This window comes from Cynocephalus volans, chromosome 4 (genome assembly GCF_027409185.1).
Source record: "Cynocephalus volans isolate mCynVol1 chromosome 4, mCynVol1.pri, whole genome shotgun sequence".
Lineage (NCBI taxonomy): Eukaryota > Metazoa > Chordata > Mammalia > Dermoptera > Cynocephalidae > Cynocephalus > Cynocephalus volans.
This window is the reverse complement of record NC_084463.1, coordinates 161,597,294-161,619,388: the sequence shown is the minus strand read 5'-3', so window position 1 is coordinate 161,619,388 and position 22,095 is coordinate 161,597,294. Positions and strand designations below refer to the sequence as shown.

At 59.8% G+C, this 22,095-nt stretch overlaps 3 protein-coding genes and 1 non-coding gene across 6 annotated transcripts; 3 read left to right on the top strand and 1 right to left on the bottom strand.

Moving 5' to 3' along the window:
- Positions 1–548: 548 nt before the first annotated feature.
- TRNAS-GCU (transfer RNA serine (anticodon GCU)) lies at positions 549–630 on the bottom strand. The gene has a single exon. It is a non-coding gene; the product is annotated as a tRNA-Ser (tRNA).
- A 329-nt stretch (positions 631–959) lies between these two features.
- Positions 960–3,202, top strand: B4GAT1 (beta-1,4-glucuronyltransferase 1). Its single transcript, XM_063094377.1, has 2 exons — positions 960–2,100; positions 2,348–3,202. The coding sequence occupies exons 1-2, from the start codon at positions 1,045–1,047 to the stop codon at positions 2,537–2,539; spliced, it is 1,248 nt and encodes a 415-aa protein (XP_062950447.1). The 5' UTR covers positions 960–1,044; the 3' UTR covers positions 2,540–3,202.
- A 291-nt stretch (positions 3,203–3,493) lies between these two features.
- BRMS1 (BRMS1 transcriptional repressor and anoikis regulator) lies at positions 3,494–10,350 on the top strand. 2 transcript variants are annotated; one of them, XM_063094423.1, is made up of 10 exons: positions 3,494–3,603; positions 6,232–6,377; positions 6,447–6,537; positions 6,695–6,822; positions 6,958–7,037; positions 7,125–7,221; positions 7,767–7,859; positions 8,999–9,063; positions 9,429–9,468; positions 9,827–10,350. In XM_063094423.1, exons 2-10 carry the CDS (start codon positions 6,239–6,241, stop codon positions 9,832–9,834), a joined length of 741 nt encoding a protein of 246 aa, XP_062950493.1. In that variant the 5' UTR covers positions 3,494–3,603; positions 6,232–6,238; the 3' UTR covers positions 9,835–10,350. The 2 variants fall into 2 exon arrangements, with proteins under 2 accessions (XP_062950493.1, XP_062950494.1); XM_063094424.1 differs by lacking the exon at positions 3,494–3,603 and adding an exon at positions 5,523–5,576.
- Positions 10,351–11,341: 991 nt separating this feature from the next.
- Positions 11,342–16,185, top strand: RIN1 (Ras and Rab interactor 1). Of its 2 annotated transcripts, XM_063095559.1 has the most exons (11): positions 11,342–11,427; positions 11,585–11,765; positions 11,873–11,987; positions 12,068–12,140; positions 12,268–12,359; positions 12,492–13,229; positions 13,563–13,564; positions 13,737–13,854; positions 14,168–14,299; positions 14,425–14,576; positions 15,543–16,185. In XM_063095559.1, the coding sequence occupies exons 1-11, from the start codon at positions 11,342–11,344 to the stop codon at positions 16,017–16,019; spliced, it is 2,166 nt and encodes a 721-aa protein (XP_062951629.1). In that variant the 3' UTR covers positions 16,020–16,185. The 2 variants fall into 2 exon arrangements, with proteins under 2 accessions (XP_062951629.1, XP_062951628.1); XM_063095558.1 differs by having other exon boundaries at positions 13,549–13,854.
- Positions 16,186–22,095: the final 5,910 nt, after the last annotated feature.

Sequence of the window (22,095 nt, the reverse complement as noted above, 5' to 3'; positions counted from 1 at the left end):
GAAACGGACATCCACAAACACTTATTAAGTGCCTTCTGTGTATGGTGGCTGGTGTTGGAATGGTCGAGGCCCTCTGCTTAAGTGAACTTGTGTGTGTTGCAGAGGGGACATATGGATACAAAGTCTCCACCTTGGGAGAAGAGCTGGGTGTTGGGGAGAATCAGGAGGCTGAACAGAGCCACAATTTAAGTGACCGAGCACCATCACCACCTTCCCACCACCAAGTTCCACTACTTCAGATGGGGAGCGCGACGCCTCCAGTGGGGCCTCCTCTAATTCCTGCACACAACATATTGGCCCTCTGTCTTCGAGGTACCTCCGACCCCGGGGCCCTTTTCTAAGGAGAAAGAAAACTACAACGTGGGTTCTGCCCAGAAAGCCCAGATACCTGGAGCAGGAACAGGCATAAGATGCACGGTGGACACAGAAGGGAGCGAGCCCCAACTTGGGCAGGAATTCAACTTGCACCCCCACTTCAGTCTTCAACCTGATGCTCCAGACAGGAAGGATGCGGAAAATGAACACGTCTTCCTCCCTGTAAAACGGGCCGACGAGGATGGGATTCGAACCCACGCGTGCAAAGCACAATGGATTAGCAGTCCATCGCCTTAACCACTCGGCCACCTCGTCCCACGTCCGACGCCTCTTTCCACGTCTTCTTATCTCCCATCTCTCCACCACCTCCCAACGCTGACCTCGTCGGGCTCCGGGGAGTGAGAAACGGCGGAAAGAAAGACGCTTTTGTTTTTCCTCTCGGCCCGAGCCGGCGCGGGCCTTCACTGAGCCGAGCTCTGCCCCAGGTCGGCTCCCTGAGCGGGGCGGGGCGCGCCGGGGCCCCGCACGCGCTCGGCCCGGGGGTCGCGCACGGAGCGGGAGGGAGGGGCGGCGGCCGCGGTGGCTCCTCCTCCCTCGCGGAGGGCGGGGCTCGGCGGGGCTCGGCTGGCCTCGGCTGCGCTCGGCAGGCTGCGGTAAATCCGGGCTCGCGGCGGCTGGCGGAGGCTGCGGCCGGGTGGTCCCCGCTGAGCGCCCCGAGCCCCGAGAGCCATGCAGATGTCCTACGCCATCCGGTGCGCCTTCTACCAGCTGCTGCTGGCCGCGCTCATGCTGGTGGCGATGCTGCAGCTGCTCTACCTGTCGCTGCTGTCCGGACTGCACGGGCAGGAGGAGCAAGACCAATATTTCGAGTTCTTTCCCCCGTCCCCGCGGTCCGTGGACCAGGTCAAGGCGCAGCTCCGCACCGCGCTGGCCTCCGGAGGCGTCCTGGATGCCAGCGGCGATTACCGCGTCTACAGGGGCCTACTGAAGACCACCATGGACCCCAACGACGTGATCCTGGCCACACACGCCAGCGTGGACAACCTGCTGCACCTGTCAGGCCTGCTGGAGCGCTGGGAGGGCCCTCTGTCCGTGTCGGTGTTCGCGGCCACTAAGGAAGAGGCGCAGCTGGCCACAGTGCTGGCCTACGCGCTGAGCAGCCACTGCCCCGACATGCGAGCCAGGGTCGCCATGCACCTCGTATGTCCCTCGCGTTATGAGGCCGCTGTGCCCGACCCCCGGGAGCCGGGGGAGTTTGCCCTGCTAAGGTCCTGCCAGGAGGTCTTTGACAAACTAGCCCGGGTAGCCCAGCCCGGGATCAATTATGCGCTGGGCACCAATGTCTCCTATCCTAATAACCTTCTGAGGAATCTGGCTCGTGAGGGGGCCAACTATGTCCTGGTGATCGACGTAGACATGGTGCCCAGCGAGGGGCTGTGGAGAGGCCTGCGGGAAATGCTGGATCAGAGCAACCAGTGGGGGGGCACGGCGCTGGTGGTGCCTGCCTTCGAGATCCGACGAGCCCGCCGCATGCCCATGAGCAAGACAGAGCTGCTGCAGCTCTACCAGGTGGGAGAGGTGCGGCCCTTCTATTATGGGCTGTGTACCCCCTGCCAGGCGCCCACCAACTACTCCCGCTGGGTCAACCTGCCGGAAGAGAGCTTGCTGAGGCCTGCCTACGTGGTGCCATGGCAGGACCCCTGGGAGCCATTCTACGTGGCAGGAGGCAAGGTGCCCACCTTCGACGAGCGCTTTCGGCAGTATGGCTTCAATCGAATCAGCCAGGTGCCCACAAGGGAGAGGGCGTGGGAAATAGGGCAGGAAAGGGGGCGGGCAGGGAGCAATGAGGAATGGCCATGGATGGAAACGAGGCTATAAGGCAGGAGGGATCATAGTTCAGGAGGTGGTTGGATGGTTTGGAAAATCCAGAATGCCTCCAGAGGGGTGAGAAAGCTGGATTGTGGCATCGGGGCTGCCAGTCTCAGCTCTGGGAGTGTCATCAAACTTTGCTGACCTGTCTCTCCCCCTACAGGCCTGTGAGCTGCACGTGGCAGGATTTGATTTTGAGGTGCTGAACGAAGGTTTCCTGGTTCATAAGGGTTTCAAAGAAGCCTTGAAGTTCCATCCCCAAAAGGAGGTTGAAAATCAGCACAATAAGATCCTTTACCGCCAGTTCAAACAAGAGTTGAAGGCCAAGTATCCCAACTCTCCCCGTCGCTGCTGAGCCCTTCCCTCCCCTAGTCTGAGAAGTCTCAGTCTCCTGGCTCCTCAGGCCGCCCCTCAGGCCTGACTGGGGTAAGAAATGTCACTCCACTTTACAGAGGTAGCTGTGGTGTTGGAACACTGGACTTGAATATGGGGTGCTGGGATTAAGTCCTAGCTTTACCACTAACTAGCTGTGTGGCCTTGAACAAATCCCGTTACCTCTCTGAGCCTCGGTTACCCCGTTTGTAAAAAGGGAGGTGACAATACCTCCCTCACAGAACTGTTGGGAGGCTCAGATGAGATGCTGTATGTGAAAACATTCTGTAAGCTTCGTACAAATGTGAAGTATTATTAATATTATTACAGTATTATTATTGTTGTTATTGTTATCATTAACAATCTTGGATGGGTGGATAGTAGCAGAGCAAAAGGTATGAATGGGACAGAGCTGAGGAGTCTGTACTTAATGAAATGGGCTTTTTGGAAAGAAATCAGATGAAGGCATAGAATTTAGCTCTCAGCTCTTGGACAGAAGCCTAAACTTCCAGGTTCTCCCCGTCCTCCGCCCTCGGGGCTCTGGAGGGGGGAGGGGTCTGCAGGCTCTGTAGATGACAGTCTGAGATCTGTACCCTCCAGCAGGCTGGGCATTTGCCTACCGACGACAATGTGTAAATAAATGAGTGTTCACACCCACAGCTGGCTCCGTTACTCTCCTGAGCTGGGGGGGGCCGGGTTCTCTCCTCGCACGCCGGGGGGAGGTGGCCGCGGACCGAGGGGCGCCAGCTGCAAAGCAAGGAAACCGCAAGGCCCTTCCCTGCATGCGGGAGGCCTGGGCGAATGTCGGCCGTTGCTATGGAGACCGGCCCGCAGTATCCCAGCGTGCCTGGAGCCAAGAGGTCCAATTGTGAGCTCCTCTGATGGGCGCCTCCTGATGACGCACACGGAAGCGCCGGCAAGCCCCGCCCCCCGGAGGAGAGGCCCTCCGCGGCGCTTCCGGGAGCCCGGCGGCCGCGGCCAGTACCCGCAGCCTTTGGTACCTCGCAGGCAGTCTCGGACGTGCGGCCGGAGGCCCCACTCCCCGCGGTGCGTATCGCCATGCCCGGCGCCTGGTTCGGCCTCTACGCTTAGTAGGTCGCAGCCGGAACAGTCTCCTCCTCCGAGACTTCACCGGCCTGACGCGTGCGGGACCGCGATCTTCGGGCTCGTGCAGGCACATCTAGGGGTGGAACGGGGCGGGAGGCTCGCGGAGAGGTTGGGTTGGCTCCTGCAAGAGTGGAGTAGGGGCTGCTTTCCCTGGGGGCCTGCCCTCCAGGAGCTTAGTCTGGAAAGATAAAAGGCATGTGTACGGCGCTTTACAGTGTGCTTTTCCATCCCTTACCCCTTGCAGTCTTTACAGCACTCAAAGCAGGAATAGTTATCCTTTTTTTGCACCCGGGGTAAGAAGAGCTTGCGACTAAATTTAACTCACTCAGAATCGGAGTCAGCTGGAGCAGAGAAAGTCTTCTGGAAGAGCGGACTTTCGCTGCGTCTTAGGAAGTAAATATTCTTAACAGTGAAGAGGAATTGCAAATGTTGGGAACTGAGGCTTGAGTATGAGAAAGATGAGGCTGGTTTGGAGAACCGAGGTCTTCAGGGCAGATTCAAATCATTGGTGAAGTCATTGAGGGATGCGACTAAACTCTCCCCCAGGCCAGGCATTTTACACAACCTGAGTAGGTGTTAACGAAGTTTGCTGTGCTATGCTACAAGGACCTTGGGCTATGGAGAAGTAAAAACTAATCTCTGCCTTGCAAAACATTATTTAATTTGTATTTACAAATCCTCCTGTCATCAAGTGAGCCAGTACTGCACTAGGTGAATAAGTCACGTGTGCAGCCTCTCCCCGGATAAGGCTCACAGACTGATTGAGGGGACAGACATGAGAATGGGCAAATGAGGGATGTAAACAAAGAAGGCTTCCTGAAGGGAGTGGTGTCTATACCATTCTAAAGGATTTCAGAAGGCCAGAGAAGTTGGAAGAACATCACAGTGAAATAAGCCCCCAGTAGGCAGAGAGACAGGACTGTTTAGTCTTCCTCTTAGGTGACCTTGACAGTATTTGGCATTGTCACCACTCCTGATTCTCTTTCTCTATGACATTGGATTTTTCCTCCTCCTTTGGAGGGGTCTCCTTGTCTACCCCTTTGGTGACCCTGGAGGTTCCACCACAAACCTCTTCTCACTCCACACATTCAGCCTTGCTGGTCACATCCTTTCCCATGGCCTAAATAACTTGCTGTATGTGGATGACCAAATCTGCAACTCACACTTCTTGCTGAGGCTTAGACCCATGTGCCCCCAACTCCTCCCCGTTTTTCTGGGTCTTTGCACACGCTACTCACTCTACCTGGAATGTTCCCTCTCTCAATTAGCTCAGCTCATCCATCTGATCCATCTTGGGAAGCCCTCACTGCTGCAGCAAGCTCTATGTCCTGGTTAGATGCTTCTCCCATATGCTCCCAGTCTTAACTCTCCTTGCACCGTAGTAAGTCTGTTTCTTTGCCCTTCTATCCCAGGAACTTATAAGCTCCTTGAGGTAAAAGACTGTCTGTCCTATTTGTGCCCCAGCACCTACCATAGTGTCTGATGGTACCCAGCATATATTAGATGCTCAATAAATATTAGATGAGTAAATAAAGGAAGAAATGCTTAACAGTGTTCAGTGTTGCTGAGAAGTCAATTAAAATAAGCACTGGGGCTGGCTGCTCAGTTGGTTAGAGTGTGATGCTGATAACACCAAGGTCCAGGTTTGATCCCTGTACTGTCTAGCCACCAAAAAAGAAAAAGAAAAATAGTTACTAACTAGAGATAAAAAATTTTGTAAAAATTTTAGAAAGCACTGAAAAACTACTGGCATTAGCCACAAGGAAGTTGTTTGTTAATGCTGCAGGATGAGTTTCAGCTGAGAGTGATGGGTGCACAGCTCAAGCAAGTGGGAGTGAAAGTAGGACCAGCAGGTGTGCACAAGGCCTTGAGTGTAGCTGTGAAGCGGAAAACGGAGCAGCTCAGTGGGATGGGTGAGGTTTTGTGTTTCTGCTTTTTCTCAAAAATACCTGAGCACATCTACAGCTTCATGGGAAGGAGACTGCCAAGAGGGAGAAGACCTGAGGTCCCAGTGGAAACGGAGGAGGTGGGATTTGACCTAGAGCACAGTAAAAGACAAGAGGGATGTAGAGTGTTGTCAGGAAGAGAAGCCGGGGGCATCATAGGCAGAAGGAACAGCGTGGGCAGAGGGAGGGAGGTGGCAGGGTGAGAAGTGGCCATTAGGTGGGGGACGAAGGAGCTGGACCTACCGGAAGTTCAAGTCCAGTCTGTGAAGGACCTTGAAAGCCCCAGTCAGGAGTTTGGACCCAGTCCCATAGGCAGTGGGACTCCATAGGCAGGGGCCCCTCCTTGGCCTTTCCTGTCTATGGATCATAGCCTTGGCCAGTATTCCCAGGACTGGAATCATCAACGGTGTCCAAGGGCATGAGCGTTTCCACAGCTCCCAGGTTTCTGTGAGAGGTGCAAATGGCCATATGCATCCTCACCCCTCAGTGCGTGCTCAGGGTGTGGTGAGGCCCGTCGCCTCCCCACGGTCCCACTCGGGGGTCAGGTTTGATTTTCCACCTGGCCACTCTCCTGCTCTGAGCCGTGGGCCGTGGTGAATGATGGCTCCGTACCTTCTCCCAGAGGCCAGATGCCCGTCCAGCCTCCAAGCAAAGACACAGAAGAGATGGAAGCAGAGGGTGACTCAGCCGCCGAGGTGAACGGGGAGGAGGAGGAGAGTGAAGAGGATCGCAGCGGCAGCCAGACCGAGTCAGAGGAGGACAGCTCAGGTGAGGCCCCGCGCGTGCGCCCGCATGGCCCCCTGCCCAGAGCTGGCCCTGACTGGCCTCTTGTCCCAGAGATGGATGAAGAGGACTACGAGCAGCGCCGCAGCGAGTGTGTCAGTGAGATGCTGGACCTGGAGAAGCAGTTCTCGGAGCTGAAAGAGAAGTGAGCAGGGGGTGCCTCGGGCGGGGTCTGGGCAGCTGGCAGCGGAGGGGCCTGGTGCTGGGCAGGGCGGTGGCTGCCGCCCTGCCGGCGCGCAGCACGTGTTTGCCCGAGCGCCCCGGGTGAGCAAATGGCTGCATGGCTGCTTTTTCTCTCCCAGGTTGTTCAGGGAACGACTGAGTCAGCTGCGGCTGCGGCTAGAGGAAGTGGGGGCCGAGAGAGCCCCTGAATACACAGAGCCTCTTGGGGGGCTGCAGCGGAGCCTCAAGATCCGCATTCAGGTGGCAGGTCTGTGGGCTCTCCTGTGCCCTGTTCCCCTCCAGGACCATGGCTCTCTGTCCCCTTCCTCACTCATCCTGGCCCTCCTTTTTGGGCACCAGGGCCCCTGGCCGAGCAAGGTCCCCCTTCTCCCGCCTTCCGCAGGGATCTACAAGGGCTTCTGTCTGGATGTGATCAGGAATAAGTATGAATGTGAGCTGCAGGGAGCCAAACAGCACCTGGAGGTGAGCCTGACGGGGTGCCTGTCGGGGGCGGGCAAAGCCTGATGTGGCCCCTGCTCTGCCCGGCTCAGCCGCTGCCGCCTCCTCCAGAGCGAGAAGCTGCTGCTGTACGACACACTGCAGGGGGAGCTGCAGGAGCGGATCCAGAGGCTGGAGGAGGACCGCCAGAGCCTGGACATCAGCTCCGGTGAGGGCCAGGCCCAGCTCCCACAACACCCGCTCTCTGCGGACCTCAGCTTTCCTGGCTGCACAAGGGGGTGGTCAGAGGACTTGCTTCTTGGGGTCACTGTGAGGACTGAATGAGAGCAGGCCTGGGAAGGGCCCAGCTCAGTGCCTGGCACACAGTGGGGGCTTGGGCATGGGGGGGCCCTTGCCCTCCCCTGCCCCTGCTGTCTTTCCAGAACAGAGGGCACCAATCTGACATGCCCACACATATTAGCCCCCCTCTGCCCACAGCACCTATGTTCATATGGGTCCTGGGGAGGCAGGAATTGTCATCATCCCACTGTCTCCTAAACAAATGAAGAAACTGAGGCTCACCAAAGTACTGTGGCCTCTTTCCCAAGTTTTCACTGCTGTGCAGTCAGGACCCGAACAGCTGGGCCTCCAGCCCCAAGCCCAGCGGTGTGGGGAAGGGGAGGTGAGGCCGGGCTGGCCCATGTGGGGGGCTGCAGGAGTGGGAGCATCCTGCAGGCCACACCCTTGATTCTGACTCCGGGTCTGGGGGCACAGAGTGGTGGGAAGACAAATTGCACGCCAGAGGCAGCTCAAAGACCTGGGACTCCCTGCCACCCAGCAAGAGGAAGAAGGCACCTCTCGTTTCTGGTATCCTTCCATCCAAGGTGGCCCAAAACTTGGCAGGACGTCAGGGTCAGCCCCAGGCCCAGGGAAGGGTGCAGGAGGGGGCTTGGAGGACACAATCAAACTAGACACATTCGTGGTTGGTTGGTTTCGTGTGACCACGTCCAGGAAAATCCAGCTGTCAGGAATTTCCTGTGGGGTCCTGGGTCTCCCCTGGGCGCTGTGGACCCTAGAAATAGAGAGACATCAGATCAGTGACTGCCCATAACTTCCTGAGTGAAGTTCAGTCTTTGGCGTCATCCGAGCATGTTCCAGGCTTTCCCACCCCCGTGTCTTTGCTCCCTCTCCATCCTCCCGTTGGAACTCCTGCCTGGCCTTGCCTGGCCTGTGCTCATCACAGACATTGCCTCCTCTGTGAAGCCTTCTTGGTCTCCCTGTGGCTTTTCTCTCCTCTGCACCCCTGTGCCCTGCCCTGAGTGCCTGCAGCCCAGAGAGGACTAGCTGCCTCTGCCCACCTTAGGCAGGAGCCCCTTCAGTACAGGGCCCACTGCGCCTTCGTCCCCCGACTGTAGCCCAGCAGAGTTGAGTTGCGACATCCCTGCAGCAGCCAGAGTCTCAGCCATTGTGGCCACCTGGTGGTGGAGAGCAGGTGCAGGCTGAGGGGTGGAATCTGGAAGGCAGTGACTTGAGTGAATGTGAGGGTGTGGAGATGTTAGGTTCATGGCACAGGTGGGCACACGAGGGGAAGTGTGAGACTACAGGAGGCTTGTTTCAGGGTGGAAGAGACCTGGGTCTGTCTGCAGTTGGGGAAGGGGTCAGGTGAGGGGACAGTTAATGATTTGGGGGAGATGGAATAGGAAAAGGAGCAAGGCAGGATGGGCCTTGGTCAGCTGACCTGGATTAAGGAGGGGAGGGTGAGTGGGGAGGTGGGGGTGGGGCTTGGTGCCCTCCATGGACTCAGTGAAACAGGCCATAAGCTGTCACCTTCCCTCGCCCCCCACCAGGGGGCCAAGAAGTAGAAGGTGGAGCCTGAGCTCGAACCCAGGTCCTCAGTGCCCCTCCGCACTGTGCACTGCACCACCTCTCATGAGTGTTCAGCTCCCAGGCTGAACCCTGCTTCCTGCCCCGCCATTGGGCTTCCTGCTTCCTTGACCCTGTCACAGGCCCTTACATCGTGTACATGCTGCAGGAGATCGACATCCTGGAGGACTGGACGGCTATCAAAAAGGTGGGTCTGCTGCTGCCACGCCCCCCCACCCCAGCTCAGGGTAGGGGCTGGCAGTTCCAATCCCAGCCAGCTCTAGGGTCCGAGGGCCTGGGGGTGTTCTCTGTTCACTCCCAGGCACTGCCTGCCTTCAGCCCAGGTTCCTTGGCATTGCAGTCAGCTCACAAGTCCTCCTGCTCAAGGCTGCCCTGGAGGAAGGGACTTCTAGTCTGTCAACCCCTGCCTTGTTCCGGGGCAGGTTTGGATGGGGTGGAAGAAGGCAGGGAAGGTGGAAAGCGCTAGGCCGGAAGGGCACAGAGCCAGTGTGGAGAGGGAATTGCCATACTGGAGGCAGGCTCTCAGGGGGGCTTTTTTTCTCCTCCACCCAGGCTAGGGCAGCTGTGTCCCCTCAGAAGAGAAAACCAGATGGTAAGAGCCACAGAGGTTGTACCACTGCCCCACCCCTCACTCTCACCTTCCCCACAGGAGCGCAGAGAGAGGCAGCAGCTCTGTCAGAATCAGTGGCCCGGGAAAGCTAGGACAATCTCAGCTCAAGGGGTTTGTGGGAGTTTGGCAAGCAGGAGCCAGGGTGGGAGTGTGGAAGCTCAGGGTTGGGGGAGCGCCCAGCCAGGCCCAAGCAGGGAGGGCCCAACCTGAGCTCATGGATAAGGGAGCTGCCCCAGGGCCCTCCCAGGAGGCTACTGCTGACCTCACATGAAGTGGCTGCCTCCCTCCTGGTTCAGCTTCCTCTCATGTGTGATGATCTTTCCCCTCCCACACACCCCAGGCCCATGACCCTGCTGTTCATAGCCAGGGGATCCCTCGGAGCAGCTGGCACCAAACCCAGATTTGCATTTCCCTGCTGCAGAAGGTAGACTGCCCAGCCCCCCAGTGGCTCTCCAGTGTTGCTGCTGGGCCCTCCCCCTCCAGCTGTCACTGGTCTGGGCTCCTCCTCTGCCCTCCTCGGGTTCTGCGCAGCTGTGGCCCCAGAGTGGCCAGGCAAGGCTCCTGTCTGTCCCTGACCAGCTCACCACCTCCCCCTCCTGAAAATCAGCTTCCTCGGTGCCCCTCTGGCAAAGACAGGCCTTGTCCTAAGCCAAAGCAACATCCTTCCTGCTGACCTCTCAGCCACTGAGCCAATGAGCTGGGCCCTCCATTGTGGAACTCTGAGCCAGAAATGATATTTGGGGGGCCTGTTGGTCCTGGCTGGAGCTGGAGGAGAGAAGCCAGGCTCCCCAGGATTTTTCTCAGGGTGGTTCTTAGTATCTGCCTCCCAGATTGTGAGGACTGGAAATAAAACTTTTTGTGGGACTCTGGTGTGATCATGTGTGTCTGATTTACCCTGCAAGGGAATTGGCTTTTGTGGGGAGCTCCTGAAACAAGCAGATTCTCTACTGGGGTCCCTGCAGTTCGGTACCTCTTCTCACTATCCAGCAGGCTCTGGAGTACTCTGACTTGGGGTACAAGCTGGAGATGGGGGGCTGAGCCCCGGAACTACCTGTTGCTGGTGAGCAGAGTCAGAAGCAACACGTGGTGCAGGCAGAGCACGTGGCCTCAGGTGGGAAGGGGGCTGGTGCGGGTGCTTAGAGACCAGGTCATGTCTGCACCTGCCCAGTCGCTTGGCAGATTGGCAAGGCAGGCTGGCAGGGCCTGTGTGCGTGGGAGGCAGCCGGCAGCAGCGCCATGTGCTGACGACCTCACAGCCAGACTCCCCCTGGTTAGCGCTGAGTGTCAGAACCACCCCCAGAACCTCAGTTAAGCAAAGGGGTTGGTTTCCATGGAGACACAGCATCTTTTCTCCATGGCAACATGAAATCCCCGAAACCCAGGTTAGGCTCAGGAATGAGTCATCTGACCAGTAGGGGGTGCTCTCCCCCAAGGCTGACCCCCAAGGCGCTGGACAGATGAGCAACTGACCACAGATTTAGAGGTGCCCCAGGGCGAGGCTTGGGCCTGTGCGGACTGGGCCGTCCGGGCTGTGCTTAACCCTTTCCTGCTCACCTGTGTGATTTGAGGAGGCCGGCAAGGCTGCAGGAAGCACGGTGGGGAGGGGGGACCCCCACAGCTGGGACCCTTAGGGTGGCACTAGCATGGAGAGAGATCCCTGCCCCCCAGGCTGGCCCTAGAACAGAGAGGAAGCGGGCACTGGCCAGGCGGGGTGGACACCCAAGAGTTAACTGGTGGGGTGTGACAGGGCGAACCGCCCTCAGGAAGTGTTACTCACCACGGGGAATGTGCGTGCCTGTGCCTCGGGAGCTGGATTCTCTTCCTGAGTCCCAGAGAAGCGAAGGAGCTCCCAGCCATGGAAACCCCTGGGGAGCCAGGAGCAGGCCCTCTTGGAGCCCCCAGGCCATCCAGCATTACTCCTGGGCACCTGGAGAGAGAAAAGTTAGTGGAGTTGGACGGGCAGCCAGGTGGGGTGGGGAAGGACAGCAAGAGGAGGGTTTATTCCCCAGGCAGCAGAGGTGGGAAGCCCTGTAGGGGGGAACGGTGGGTGAGGGTCCCAGCCCCTGGCCCTTGCTCAGGTCTGGGTGCCTGCCCCCAGGCCAGCCCAGGACCCACTGTACGACATGCCCGATGCCAGCGGGGGGCAGGCAGGTGGACTCCAGCGGCCCGGGCGCGCCGTGAGCCTGCGGGAGCGCCTGCTGCTCACCCGGCCCGTGTGGCTGCAGCTGCGGGCCAACGCCGCGGCTGCACTGCACGTGCTGAGGACCGAGCCCCCGGGGGTGAGTCTCGCCCCCACCTCCCACCTCCGGGGACTGGCCAGCTGAGGTGGGAGGGAGAGGAGCTGGACACTCAGGTCCTGAGCCTCCCAAGCCCTGTCCACTTGCAGACGTTCCTGGTGCGGAAATCTAACACCCGCCAGTGCCAGGCCCTGTGCGTGCGGCTGCCCGAGGCCAGCGGCCCCTCCTTTGTTTCCAGCCACTACATCCAGGAGAGCCCTGGAGGTGAGAGGGGCTGGCCTGCTGGGAAGGGCTGGTCGGGGGTGCATCCGCAGAGAACGGCCTCACTATTTCCCATCTCTCAGGCGTCTCCTTGGAGGGCTCGGAGCTCATGTTTCCGGACCTGGTCCAGCTCATCTGCGCCTACTGCCACACCCGGTGAGTCTGCCCACCGGAAGCCAGTGCCTGTTTGTGGAGCCCTGGTCCCAGCGACAGCCCTCCACCTCCCACCTTCTGCAACCTGAGCATCCCTCACTCCTGACCCTGCTCCTCTCTCTGGCCTCAGGGACATCCTTCTCCTTCAGCTCCAGCTCCCCAGAGCCATCTGCCAGGCGGCCACCCACAAGGAGCTGGAGGCCATCTCCCATCTGGGCATTGGTAAGGGCTCCCCTGCCACCCGCTGCACAGATGGACGAGCTGAGGCCGAGGGGGGAAGGGAAGGCCCACAGGCCCACCAGCACCTGGGCCCCCCACCAGCCCCTGAAGCCCCACTTGGTTTCTCTTCCCTAGAGTTCTGGAGCTCCCCCCTCAACACCAAGCCTCCGCGGGGCCCCTCCGAAGGCCCACTACTGCCCCGGCTGAAGGCCCGGTCCCCTCAAGAGCTGGACCAGGGCACTGGAGCTGCCCTGTGCTTCTTCAACCCTCTGTTCCCAGGGGACCTGGGCCCCACCAAGCGGGAGAAATTCAAGAGGAGCTTCAAAGTGCGCGTGTCCACAGAGACCTCCAGCCCCCTGTCTCCACCTGCCGTGCCACCTCCCCCCGTCCCAGTGCTGCCAGGGGCAGCCCCCAGCCAGACAGAGAGGCTGCCCCCTCACCGGCTGCTGCGGAGGGAGAGCTCAGTGGGGTACCGTGTGCCCAGGGACCCCAGCCCTAACCTCCCACCCCTGCCCTCCCTCCAGGAGGTGGACTGTGGCTCCCCCAGCAGCTCTGAGGAGGAGGGGACGCCGAGGTCCCGGGGGAGCCCAGCGACCTCACCCCAGCTGGGCCGGCGGCGGCCTCTGCTTCGGTCCATGAGTGCTGCCTTCTGCTCCCTGCTGGTGCCCGAACGGCAGGTGGGCAGGCTGGCCACAGCGCTGGTGCAGGACCGACACACCGCTGTGGGCCAGCTGGTGCAGGACCTACTGACCCAGGTGCGGGCCAGTCCTGCACCCCAAGAGCTGCAGGGCATCCGCCAGGTGCTGAGCCGAGCCCGGGCCATGCTGACCACGGAGTTGGGCCCTGAGAAGCTGCTGCCACCCGAGAGGCTGGGTAAGGCCCCAGCCGGGGCCTCTGCCAGTGGGGCCCCTGTCTCTCCATCATGCCAGCTCTTCCCTATCCGACTCTCGCCTCTGCTCCACAGTGCCAGCCTCTCTGGTTCTGTTCTGCTGCTTTAGAAAGCCACCTTGTCTCATTGCTGTTCCAATGATCTCCACCCCTGCCTCTCTCCCCTAGTCTCCCCTAGTCTCCCCTCTTGCCCAGCTCCTCTGTTTTTCATGCCTCTCCTGCCTGACTCTGCCCTTCCTCCTCCTTTCTGTCCCGGACTCTTCCCCTCCGTCCGCCTGACCCCTGCCTGCCCCTCCTCCGGCAGAACACGTCCTGGAGAAGTCTCTGCACCGCTCTGTGCTCAAGCCTCTCCGGCCCATCCTGGCAGCCCGCCTGCGGCGCCGGCTTTCCGCAGACGGCTCCCTGGGCCGCCTGGCAGAAGGATTCCGCCTGGCCCGTGCCCAGGGCCCTGGGGCCTTTGGCTCCCACCTGAACCTGCCCTCCCCGGTGGAGATGGATCAGGTGCGCCAGAAGCTGCTGCAACTGCTCCGCACTTACTCACCCAGCGCCCAGGTCAAGCGGCTCCTACAGGCCTGCAAGCTGCTCTACACGGGCCTGAGGACCCAGGCAGGTATGTCCCCTCCCACCACCTCCCACCGCCCTGCCCCTTCTGAGTCAGAGGCAGGCCCCCCAGGGAGAGACTTCCAGGACCACAGCGGGAGGTGGGGGCGGAATGAGCCAACCCTCCCAACTCAAACTTGGTGAAACTGAGGCCCAGGGAGTAGAGCCTCCTGGCTGCAGCCCCTCCACGTGGTTGCTATGGAGATCACATTGCATAGGGCCTGGCAGGTGGAGGGAAGGGGTCAGTGTCTAAGACAAGGACTGGACTCTGACCCTGGGGCTCCAGAGGGGCCTGAAGCTTCCTCCTCACCATGTGCCCACAGGGGCAGGCGCCGGTGCTGATGAGTTCCTGCCGCTGCTGAGCCTCGTCGTGGCCCAGTGCGACCTTCCCGAGCTGCTGCTGGATACCGAGTACATGTCGGAGCTGCTGGAGCCCGCCCTCCTCACCGGCGAGGGTGAGGGGACCCCCTCCACACACACCCTCCGCCTCCCTGTCTGGGTGGGGCAGACAGCAGGGAAGGGGAGGGGGGCGGGGCACCCCAGCCCAGCCCGAGCTGCATTCCTCCCCCTCATGTCCCAGGTGGCTACTACCTGACCAGCCTCTCGGCCAGCCTGGCCCTGCTGAGCGGACTGACCCAGGCCCACACCGTCCCCCTGAGTCCCTCACAGGAGCTGCAGCGCTCCCTCAGCCTCTGGGAGCAACGCCGCCTGCCTGCCACCCACAGCTTCCAGGTAACACGGCCCCTCCACAGTGTCCACCCCAAACTGGCCAGGCCCAGGCAGGCTCTGGCATCCTCCAGCACAGACCCCTCTTCTTCCCAGTGGGACCCAGCAAGAGGAAAGGGCTAGTCCTGCATCACCCTGCAACAGAAGCAGCACCCTCTGAAAATGTCAAAGCCAGCCCTTCTAGAGGGAGCAGGTTCCACGTGCTCCAGGGGCAGCGTCTCTGAATCTTCACAGACACTCTGAAGTGGGACCATTATTATCCCCATTTTACAGATGAGGAAATTGGAGCATGACATGGAGAAGGAAAGGGACACAGGTGACAGGCCCAGACTCCAAATCCTGGCCTTCAGCCCCAGCCAGGCCTCTGCCTGCCCCTGACCTCAGGCTTCAGCCTGTGCCCCATTGCCCTTGCATTTGGGCTCTGGCCTGGGTGTCTTCAGAGCCAGATGCCACCCCTGCCCTTCATCCTTCCCAGCCTTGGTTAAGAGTCCAGACTCAGTTGCTAGATCCTGGGTTCCAATCCTGGCTCTACCACTTCTTGGTTATGGGAGCTTGGGCAAGTTACTTAACCTCTTTGTGCCTCAATTTTGTCATCTGTAAAATGGGGTAACAGTACCTGCCTCCTGGGGTCGATGTTAGGATTAAATGAGTGAATGCAGGACAAGGGCTTAGGGCCCAGAGTAAGCTCTATCTAAGCTTCATCTTAGGCCTGTGAGATCCTGCAGGGCCATGCTTGCACCTGCAACCCTGCTCCCCTAGCCCCTGCAGCCTTGCCCCCCAGCCCCTGCCCCATCTCTCCCTGCCTGACTGCTCCCCACCTCACTGGAGCTCACAAAGCTTTGGCCAATTGGTTCTACCACTGGATTTATGCCACCCACCCCTGTCCCTGCATGGCCTACCCTTGTCCCTCAGCTTTGGAGCCAGATACACACCAGGCAGGGCTAAGTACTCGGTTTTGCTTTTCCTTCATAGCACCTCCTCCGAGTAGCCTATCAGGACCCCAGCAGTGGCTGCACCTCCAAGACCCTGGCTGTGCCCCCAGGGGCCTCAATTGCCACCGTGAACCAGCTCTGTGCCACCAAATTTCGAGTGGCTCAGCCTGATACTTTTAGCCTCTTCCTGTACAAGGAGCAGGGCTACCAGTGCCTGTCACCTGGAGCCCTGGCCCACAGGCTTCCCACCACCGGCTACCTCGTCTACCGCCAGGCAGAGCAGCCCAAGACCCAGGCGACAGCAACAGAGGAGGAGGGCAGTGGGCAGCCAGGGGCAGGGAGCGGGGAGGAGGGGAAACAGGGCCCAGGAGATGGGGACGTTGCAGTCAAAGCCAGCCTTAGGGACAGGAATGGAGAGTCTGAGACAACTGCTGAGGGGGCTGAGGGTCAGACCAGGGGAGGCCCTGCTCAGCCAGAGGAGCCAGAGGCTGAGAGGAGCCAGGCAGCACAGGAGTAGCTGGAAGCAGCCAGAAAGGCCATTTGGGACAGGAGACTCAGAGGCTGCCAGGAAGGCCTTTCAGAGCCATCAACCCTACCAGCCAAGGCCACAGCCACCTGGGCCACGGCGACCTCGGGCCCTTTCCTGTGTCTGCAACCCCCTCTGTCTGATACTTGTCTCTGTGAGCCCACCTGCTGGGGGAGCTGGGGGACAGGGGTTGGGGGACCCCTAGACTATGTGCCCAAGGCCCCTTGCCTCTTGTTCTTCTCCCCCAGCTGGAGGCCAGGCAGCCTGCATTGGTGAGTGTGCCCAACAGGGGACCAACCCAGCGGAGGCCCTCCTCTGGCTTGTCCTGGCTCCTTTTGCATCTCCCGCCATGGGCACAGGCCAGGCAGCCCCCACCAGGCTGGAGGCTCCAAGGCCCTGAAAGACCCACCCACACCTGGGTGTCAGGAGGATTCAGGGAGGCAGCAGAATGTCAGAAGGGCTCAGGGCCCAGCCCTCCTTGGACCCCCTGGAGAACCCGTACCTCCAAGCCTCAGCATCCGCATCTGTAAAGTGGGAACACTATTGCTGCTTGCCCATCTGCTGGGAATGTTCTGGAGGTCCAAATGGATGATTCTGCTGCAAAGCAGAGTTCAGACTAGGGGAAAAGAGAGGGGAGGAGGTGGGGTGGTGGCGACCCCCGCTGCTCTGTTCCAGGAGCCTGTTCCCCGCCGGGTGGCGCTCTCACCTGCTCATGCTCCCTCCTTCAGGGAAGGTTGTTCCCCTGGAGATCAGGTCCCGGGGGAGAAAGCACCCAATTTCCTGTCTTTCCCCAAGATTGGAAGTCTTCCCAGGCACTCCAGCCTCCCAGGAGAATTGGACAGGGGGAAAATGCTCACCAGCAGGCAGACAAGCTTCCAGAAGGGAAGGAGGGCAGGCTGGGAAACCATTTTCTCTGCACTTAACTCTTCGGCTCTCACACAGACTTTACGGGGAGGCAGGACATGGCTTGTTAGCCCCACCAAGGTTCAGAAAAGTGACTCCCAGGACTTCACACAGCAAGTCACTAGGGGTTTCCCTACCCAAACCAGGGCATCAGGTTCCACCTACACCTCTCTATTCTAAGCCCCAAGAATGAACCCTCAAGGCTGGGGCAGCGATGCCAAACCTCAACCACAAGGAGGTGCAGTTGGCCCAGGAAGCTGCTGAGAGGAGACTCCTGAGGGGCCAAGACGGCTGGAGAGCAGCAGCAGCAAAGGTGGTCACTGGTCTTTCACCTGGGGACAGCACAGGGGCCGAGGCTGCTGGCCCTCAGGTCCCTTGGAGTCAGGGGTCTGGACAAGGCCAGCATCTTGGGAATCATTCCCCAGAAAAGAATTGTCCCTGATGGAAGAGGACCCCAGACAGTCTCAGAGGCACTCCCCTCAGGCACTGAGCACAAAGGGTCATCAGTCCACATGTCAGACATGACAAGTACGAGGTGGAAATCATCGACATCGGCTGTTGGATGATCCAGATACAGCCCAGGTGCGGGGCTCCCAAGTTTCCCACCAGGCCACCAGCAGCCCTTCCTTCCCCACTTCCATGCCACCCCCCCACCCCCAAGCTTCTTGCCAATACGTTCTTTTGTACATGTGTCCTCTCTCCTTGTCCCACCCCCACCCCAGTGCCTTGTACAGTGCCGCACGCTCCACAGGCGCTCAATAAATGTGGTCCACTGACTGGAGTTTGTTAACTAGGAGGGAGGGGCAGTGAGGTGGGAACCTGGGGAGGGTAACAGAGGGCTGGGTCCTGAGAATCAAACACAGGATGATGTGTCAAGTTCGGACCCAGAGGAAGGACCTGGAATGTCTGCAGGGGTGCTCAGAGAACCTCAGGGGCCAGATGTGGAGCCAGTCTCACAGGAAGGAGGCTTCTGGGCCCTGTCTCTGGGGCCTCTGCAAGTCCTTCCCTCCCTTCCCATGCTCAATCCTAAGTCCTGGCCTGGAGAATTCGGCATGCCCCCTGCCTGGGTCTTTTGGTTTGTCTTCTCAAGAGATTCTGATTGTCAGGGGTCCAGGCCAAATCAGCATGACCAAGGGTCATGTTATAGGGGCAGGGGCTCTAGGCAGGGCAAACAATGATAGACCAGTCTAAGGCTGGTCTCATTATCCCCATTTTACAGATGAGGAAACCGAGGCTTGCTCAGGAAAAGTGGCTTGTTACAGAGCAAAGGGCTCAGACACCAGATCCTACAATCCTCCAAAACAGATGGACTCACTTACTCATCCACCCAGCAATAATCTATCGAGTGTCTGTTATGAACCAAGCACCAAGTACCCCCAGCCCCCAGCCAAAGAGAAACAGGTCAACTCTCACTGTCTTCAAGGTGCGAGCTGGGCAATAGCTATGAGCCCACCTCTCCCCAACCCCTGCTGCCACCTTTGTCCTTATTTATGGAAGAGGAAGCCAAGGCTCCAAGAGGTGACATGCCTGGTCCAGCGTCCATTGCTGCAGGGCAGGATTGGAACCTGACGTGTGGATCTACTGAGGAGCAGCCAAATCATTTCCTCACTTGGAAATGTTGCATGTCACTTCGAAAGTGGCCACAGTTCTATATATGAGTTTGGTTATGCCAGAGCCAAGTCAGCCTTGTTCCCAGCCAAGTCTCAGGAGCCTAGAACAATGCCTGGGCAGGAATTGGCACTTAGTGAATACGTGTAGAATGACTGATTAGGGAAGACTCACCGCAAGCGCTTCCCTTGCGTTCCTGGGGCACGGGGTGGCGCGTTCTCCATCGCTGCCACCAGGGGGCGAGCGCGCCTCATTCCCAGCTGTATGCCGGGTCCCTTTCTCCACTGAGAAGGCCGCCCAGGGGACCCGAGGACTCAGGGGACCCGCGCCCAGACTGGTGCTAGGAGGTAAGCACCCTCTCAGGGGGGACCTGGGACCGTCCTGCGAGCAGGAATCCTGCGAACTGGGGTCGGGAGGAGGCGTGAGGGAGGGGGGACGCCTATCCCAGGTTCTACCGTCCAGACTGGCCCAGGAGCCAGGGCCTGCGGGGTGACCTGAGAGGGTGGGGTGGAAGGCAGTCACTGAGACTCACACCACCACCCCGACCCACTTTCACCACGGAGCGGCCTTGTGACCCATGTTCACACCCACGGTTTAACACACAGTAGCACTCTGACCCACATTCGCACCGAGTGTGACACTGCTGCCACGGGCATGTACACTAACACCCGGGCACCCCCAATGTTGACAGGCACACCCTGACCGCTAGCCACTCATGCCCTGCGGGATGGGACACAGGAACACACGGCCATCTCTCCTCTGAGCCACACCCTGACACAGACCAAACCCTCATTCAGATGTCCCTAAGTCTGCACACTCAGAGATATTACAACACTCTCCCTCTCGGGTTCAGAGTGTGACTCCCTGACACACACATGGTGACAGGTTGACACAGACATGTGGTGCCCTACTCAGGGACTCCATGATGCACGTGGACCTACCCATGCAGAACTGCTACCAACACACCCAAACCTCCCACTCAGATGCACGACATACACTCTCCTGGGACACAGCACATGGGCGTCCCCTTCCCCCTGTGTCCTAGCACTGGAAGCGCAAACACACACAGACACACACAGATGCACAAAAGGACACACGCAGACACACACACACTTTTTATACTCCTGAGCATGCAGAAGAGGTCCAAGCCCCTCTCCTGATTGCCCTCCCCCCCCAGCCCTGGCCCACCCCTGCCACCTCTTACCCACCCCAGCCCATGGTGCACCCAGGTGGGGGCTCTGGGTTGCTGAGAAGACCCCCGTGAGGGGCATGGCGACCCCACTGGCCAGGCAGGAGGCAGAGGCAGAGCGCTGGGTGGGGAGGCCTGAGCTCATCGGATTCCAACTCAAGTGATTCACAGGAGGACCTGGGAGGGGCACTGACCCAGGGCTGGGGCTTTGAGGGCCCGGGTGGGCTTTGGACCAGAGGGTCCTGGGTCCACAGCAAGGTCCAAGTCTGGGAGGGGGCTTCTTGAGCGGTGGCCCAGGCTGAAGGGGTGCCTGCTGGGCGCGGCTCTTGGGAGGGGCTCGGGACAGAGAGCGGTGCTGCAGGATGAGCCAATCCTGACCCCACGCCTTCCGGGCCCAGCAGCTGGGTGTCTTTAACAGGGGTTAGGCCAAGGGTGGGGGGCAGGGGTGGGGTGACCTGCATGGCCTATTGTGGCCTCTCAGGCCCTCGGGCAAGCAGCCTGAGTAGACTCCAGAGGCCCTGAGGGACTGGGCCTGCCTGGCCCAGACGAGGCCGACAGGGTTACAGACCAGTAGGGCCCTGCCAGGCTAGGCGTCTGCCAGAGAGCCGAGAACACACGGCCTGTCCCAGCGCCAGGGATGTTTTCCTGTTGAGATCGAGCCCTCTGCTCCTGCCACCCCCAGAGCCCCCTGCCTCCCAGGCCAGGCTGTTGCTCTGAGGAGGTGGGGGCTATGGATGCCCAGACCCAGCTGCAGGGTGACAGGAGGAAAGGATGGGGCTGGGGGTGGGGCAGGGGCACAGGAAGTGCCTTTCTTGGAACTCTGCACCAAAATAGCCCATTCTGTCCCTACTCTGGGTCTCAGTGTCCCACAGGGGAGATGTGTGTCACCAAGGAGACCCTCGCCAGGGAGGGGCCGGAGCTGACCTCAGTCTGGCTCTGCTCGCCACCCCTCCCGCCCGCCTCCACCCCTACCGCAGCCTCTGCTCCACTTTGAAGTCCTAACATAAATATCATGTCTGCTTGGGTTCCCCTTCCCGGCCTGGTCACAGCCCCCAGACCTGGCTCCCACCGCAGCCAGCACTGGGGTGCAGTGCCAGGAGAGGGCAAGGAGGCCTGGACCACCCAGGGAAGGTGGCAAGCCAGAGACCCTGAGACAGGGACAGGGAGACACTGGAGATGGAGAGGGGAGACAAAGAAGTGGGCGGAGAACAGAGAGACCCCAGCAGCCAACAAGGGGACAATCCTGGGTGCAAGAGAGGAGACAGAGAGACCCCAGACACAGCGGGAAGAGAGGGCAACAGGGAGGGAGAGACACAGTGAGACAGAGACACAGAGATTCCTGGAGAGAGCAAGGGGGCAGGAGGAAGAGGGTGTTGGACAGGAAGAGAAGGGAAAGTAAGAACCTTCAGAGAAAGTTCCAGAGGGGGTGTGGGGGAGGCGGGGAGGCTGAGACGGGCTGCAGGGGGAAGGATGTGGTGGAAAGAGATACGTCCCTGACAACTGCGTGACCAGCCATCTCATTTGCCCAGGACTGAGGAGGTTCCTAGGACATGGGACTTTCAGTGCTGAAACCAGCAAACTCCTCGGCAAACAGGGACAAGTTGGTCACCCTAGGTGGCAGGCCTCTGGCAGACACACCAGGGATGACGGGGTCCACTCCCATAGGTACCCCTTGTGCAGATGAGGAAGCTGTGTCCCTGAGAAGGTCTGTCTGTACACCGAGTGGGGAGGCCAGGGCCCTTCTAGCTCTGACATGGGCTGTGGGGCCAGACGTTCATTCAGGTCCAGCATCTGCCAGGAGGGCGAACTGGGGTCCCAGCTGGGCCCAGGTTGGGCAGCCATATGCTTCTCCCTCCCAGCCGCAGGTAAAGGTGTAGACTCGCTGGGACACGCACATCACCCAGCTGTGCACACACATGCGTGCGCACACAGGCAAGCACGTGGTCATGCACCCCTGAACACATCACGGTCTCTCTCCATGGTGAAGACACCACCTTACCCCACCCCCAGACCCTGCAGCTGCCAGAGTCCTTCACCCTCAGGGGCCAGGCCTGGTCTGGACGACACCCCTTCTTCTGGGGCTCCCATTCCCCAAGCCTGTCTCTCCCACCGTGTCCAGTCCCCAGCACCACCACCGCCTGCTTCACGCAGAGCCCTCCCATCCAGAAGCACACAGGGTGCGGCACCAACACGTGGGGAGGCGGAGGAGGCTGCAAGCGCTCCCTTCCCTCCCCACTCCGGCCTGGGGTGGGACATCTCCCACCTCCCCTCCTCCGCTCCCACCCAAGACCAGGCGCCTCCCGCCTACCCATCAACCCTTCCTCCAGACAGCCGAAGGCTGGGGTGGTTTGGGAAGAATTTAGATAT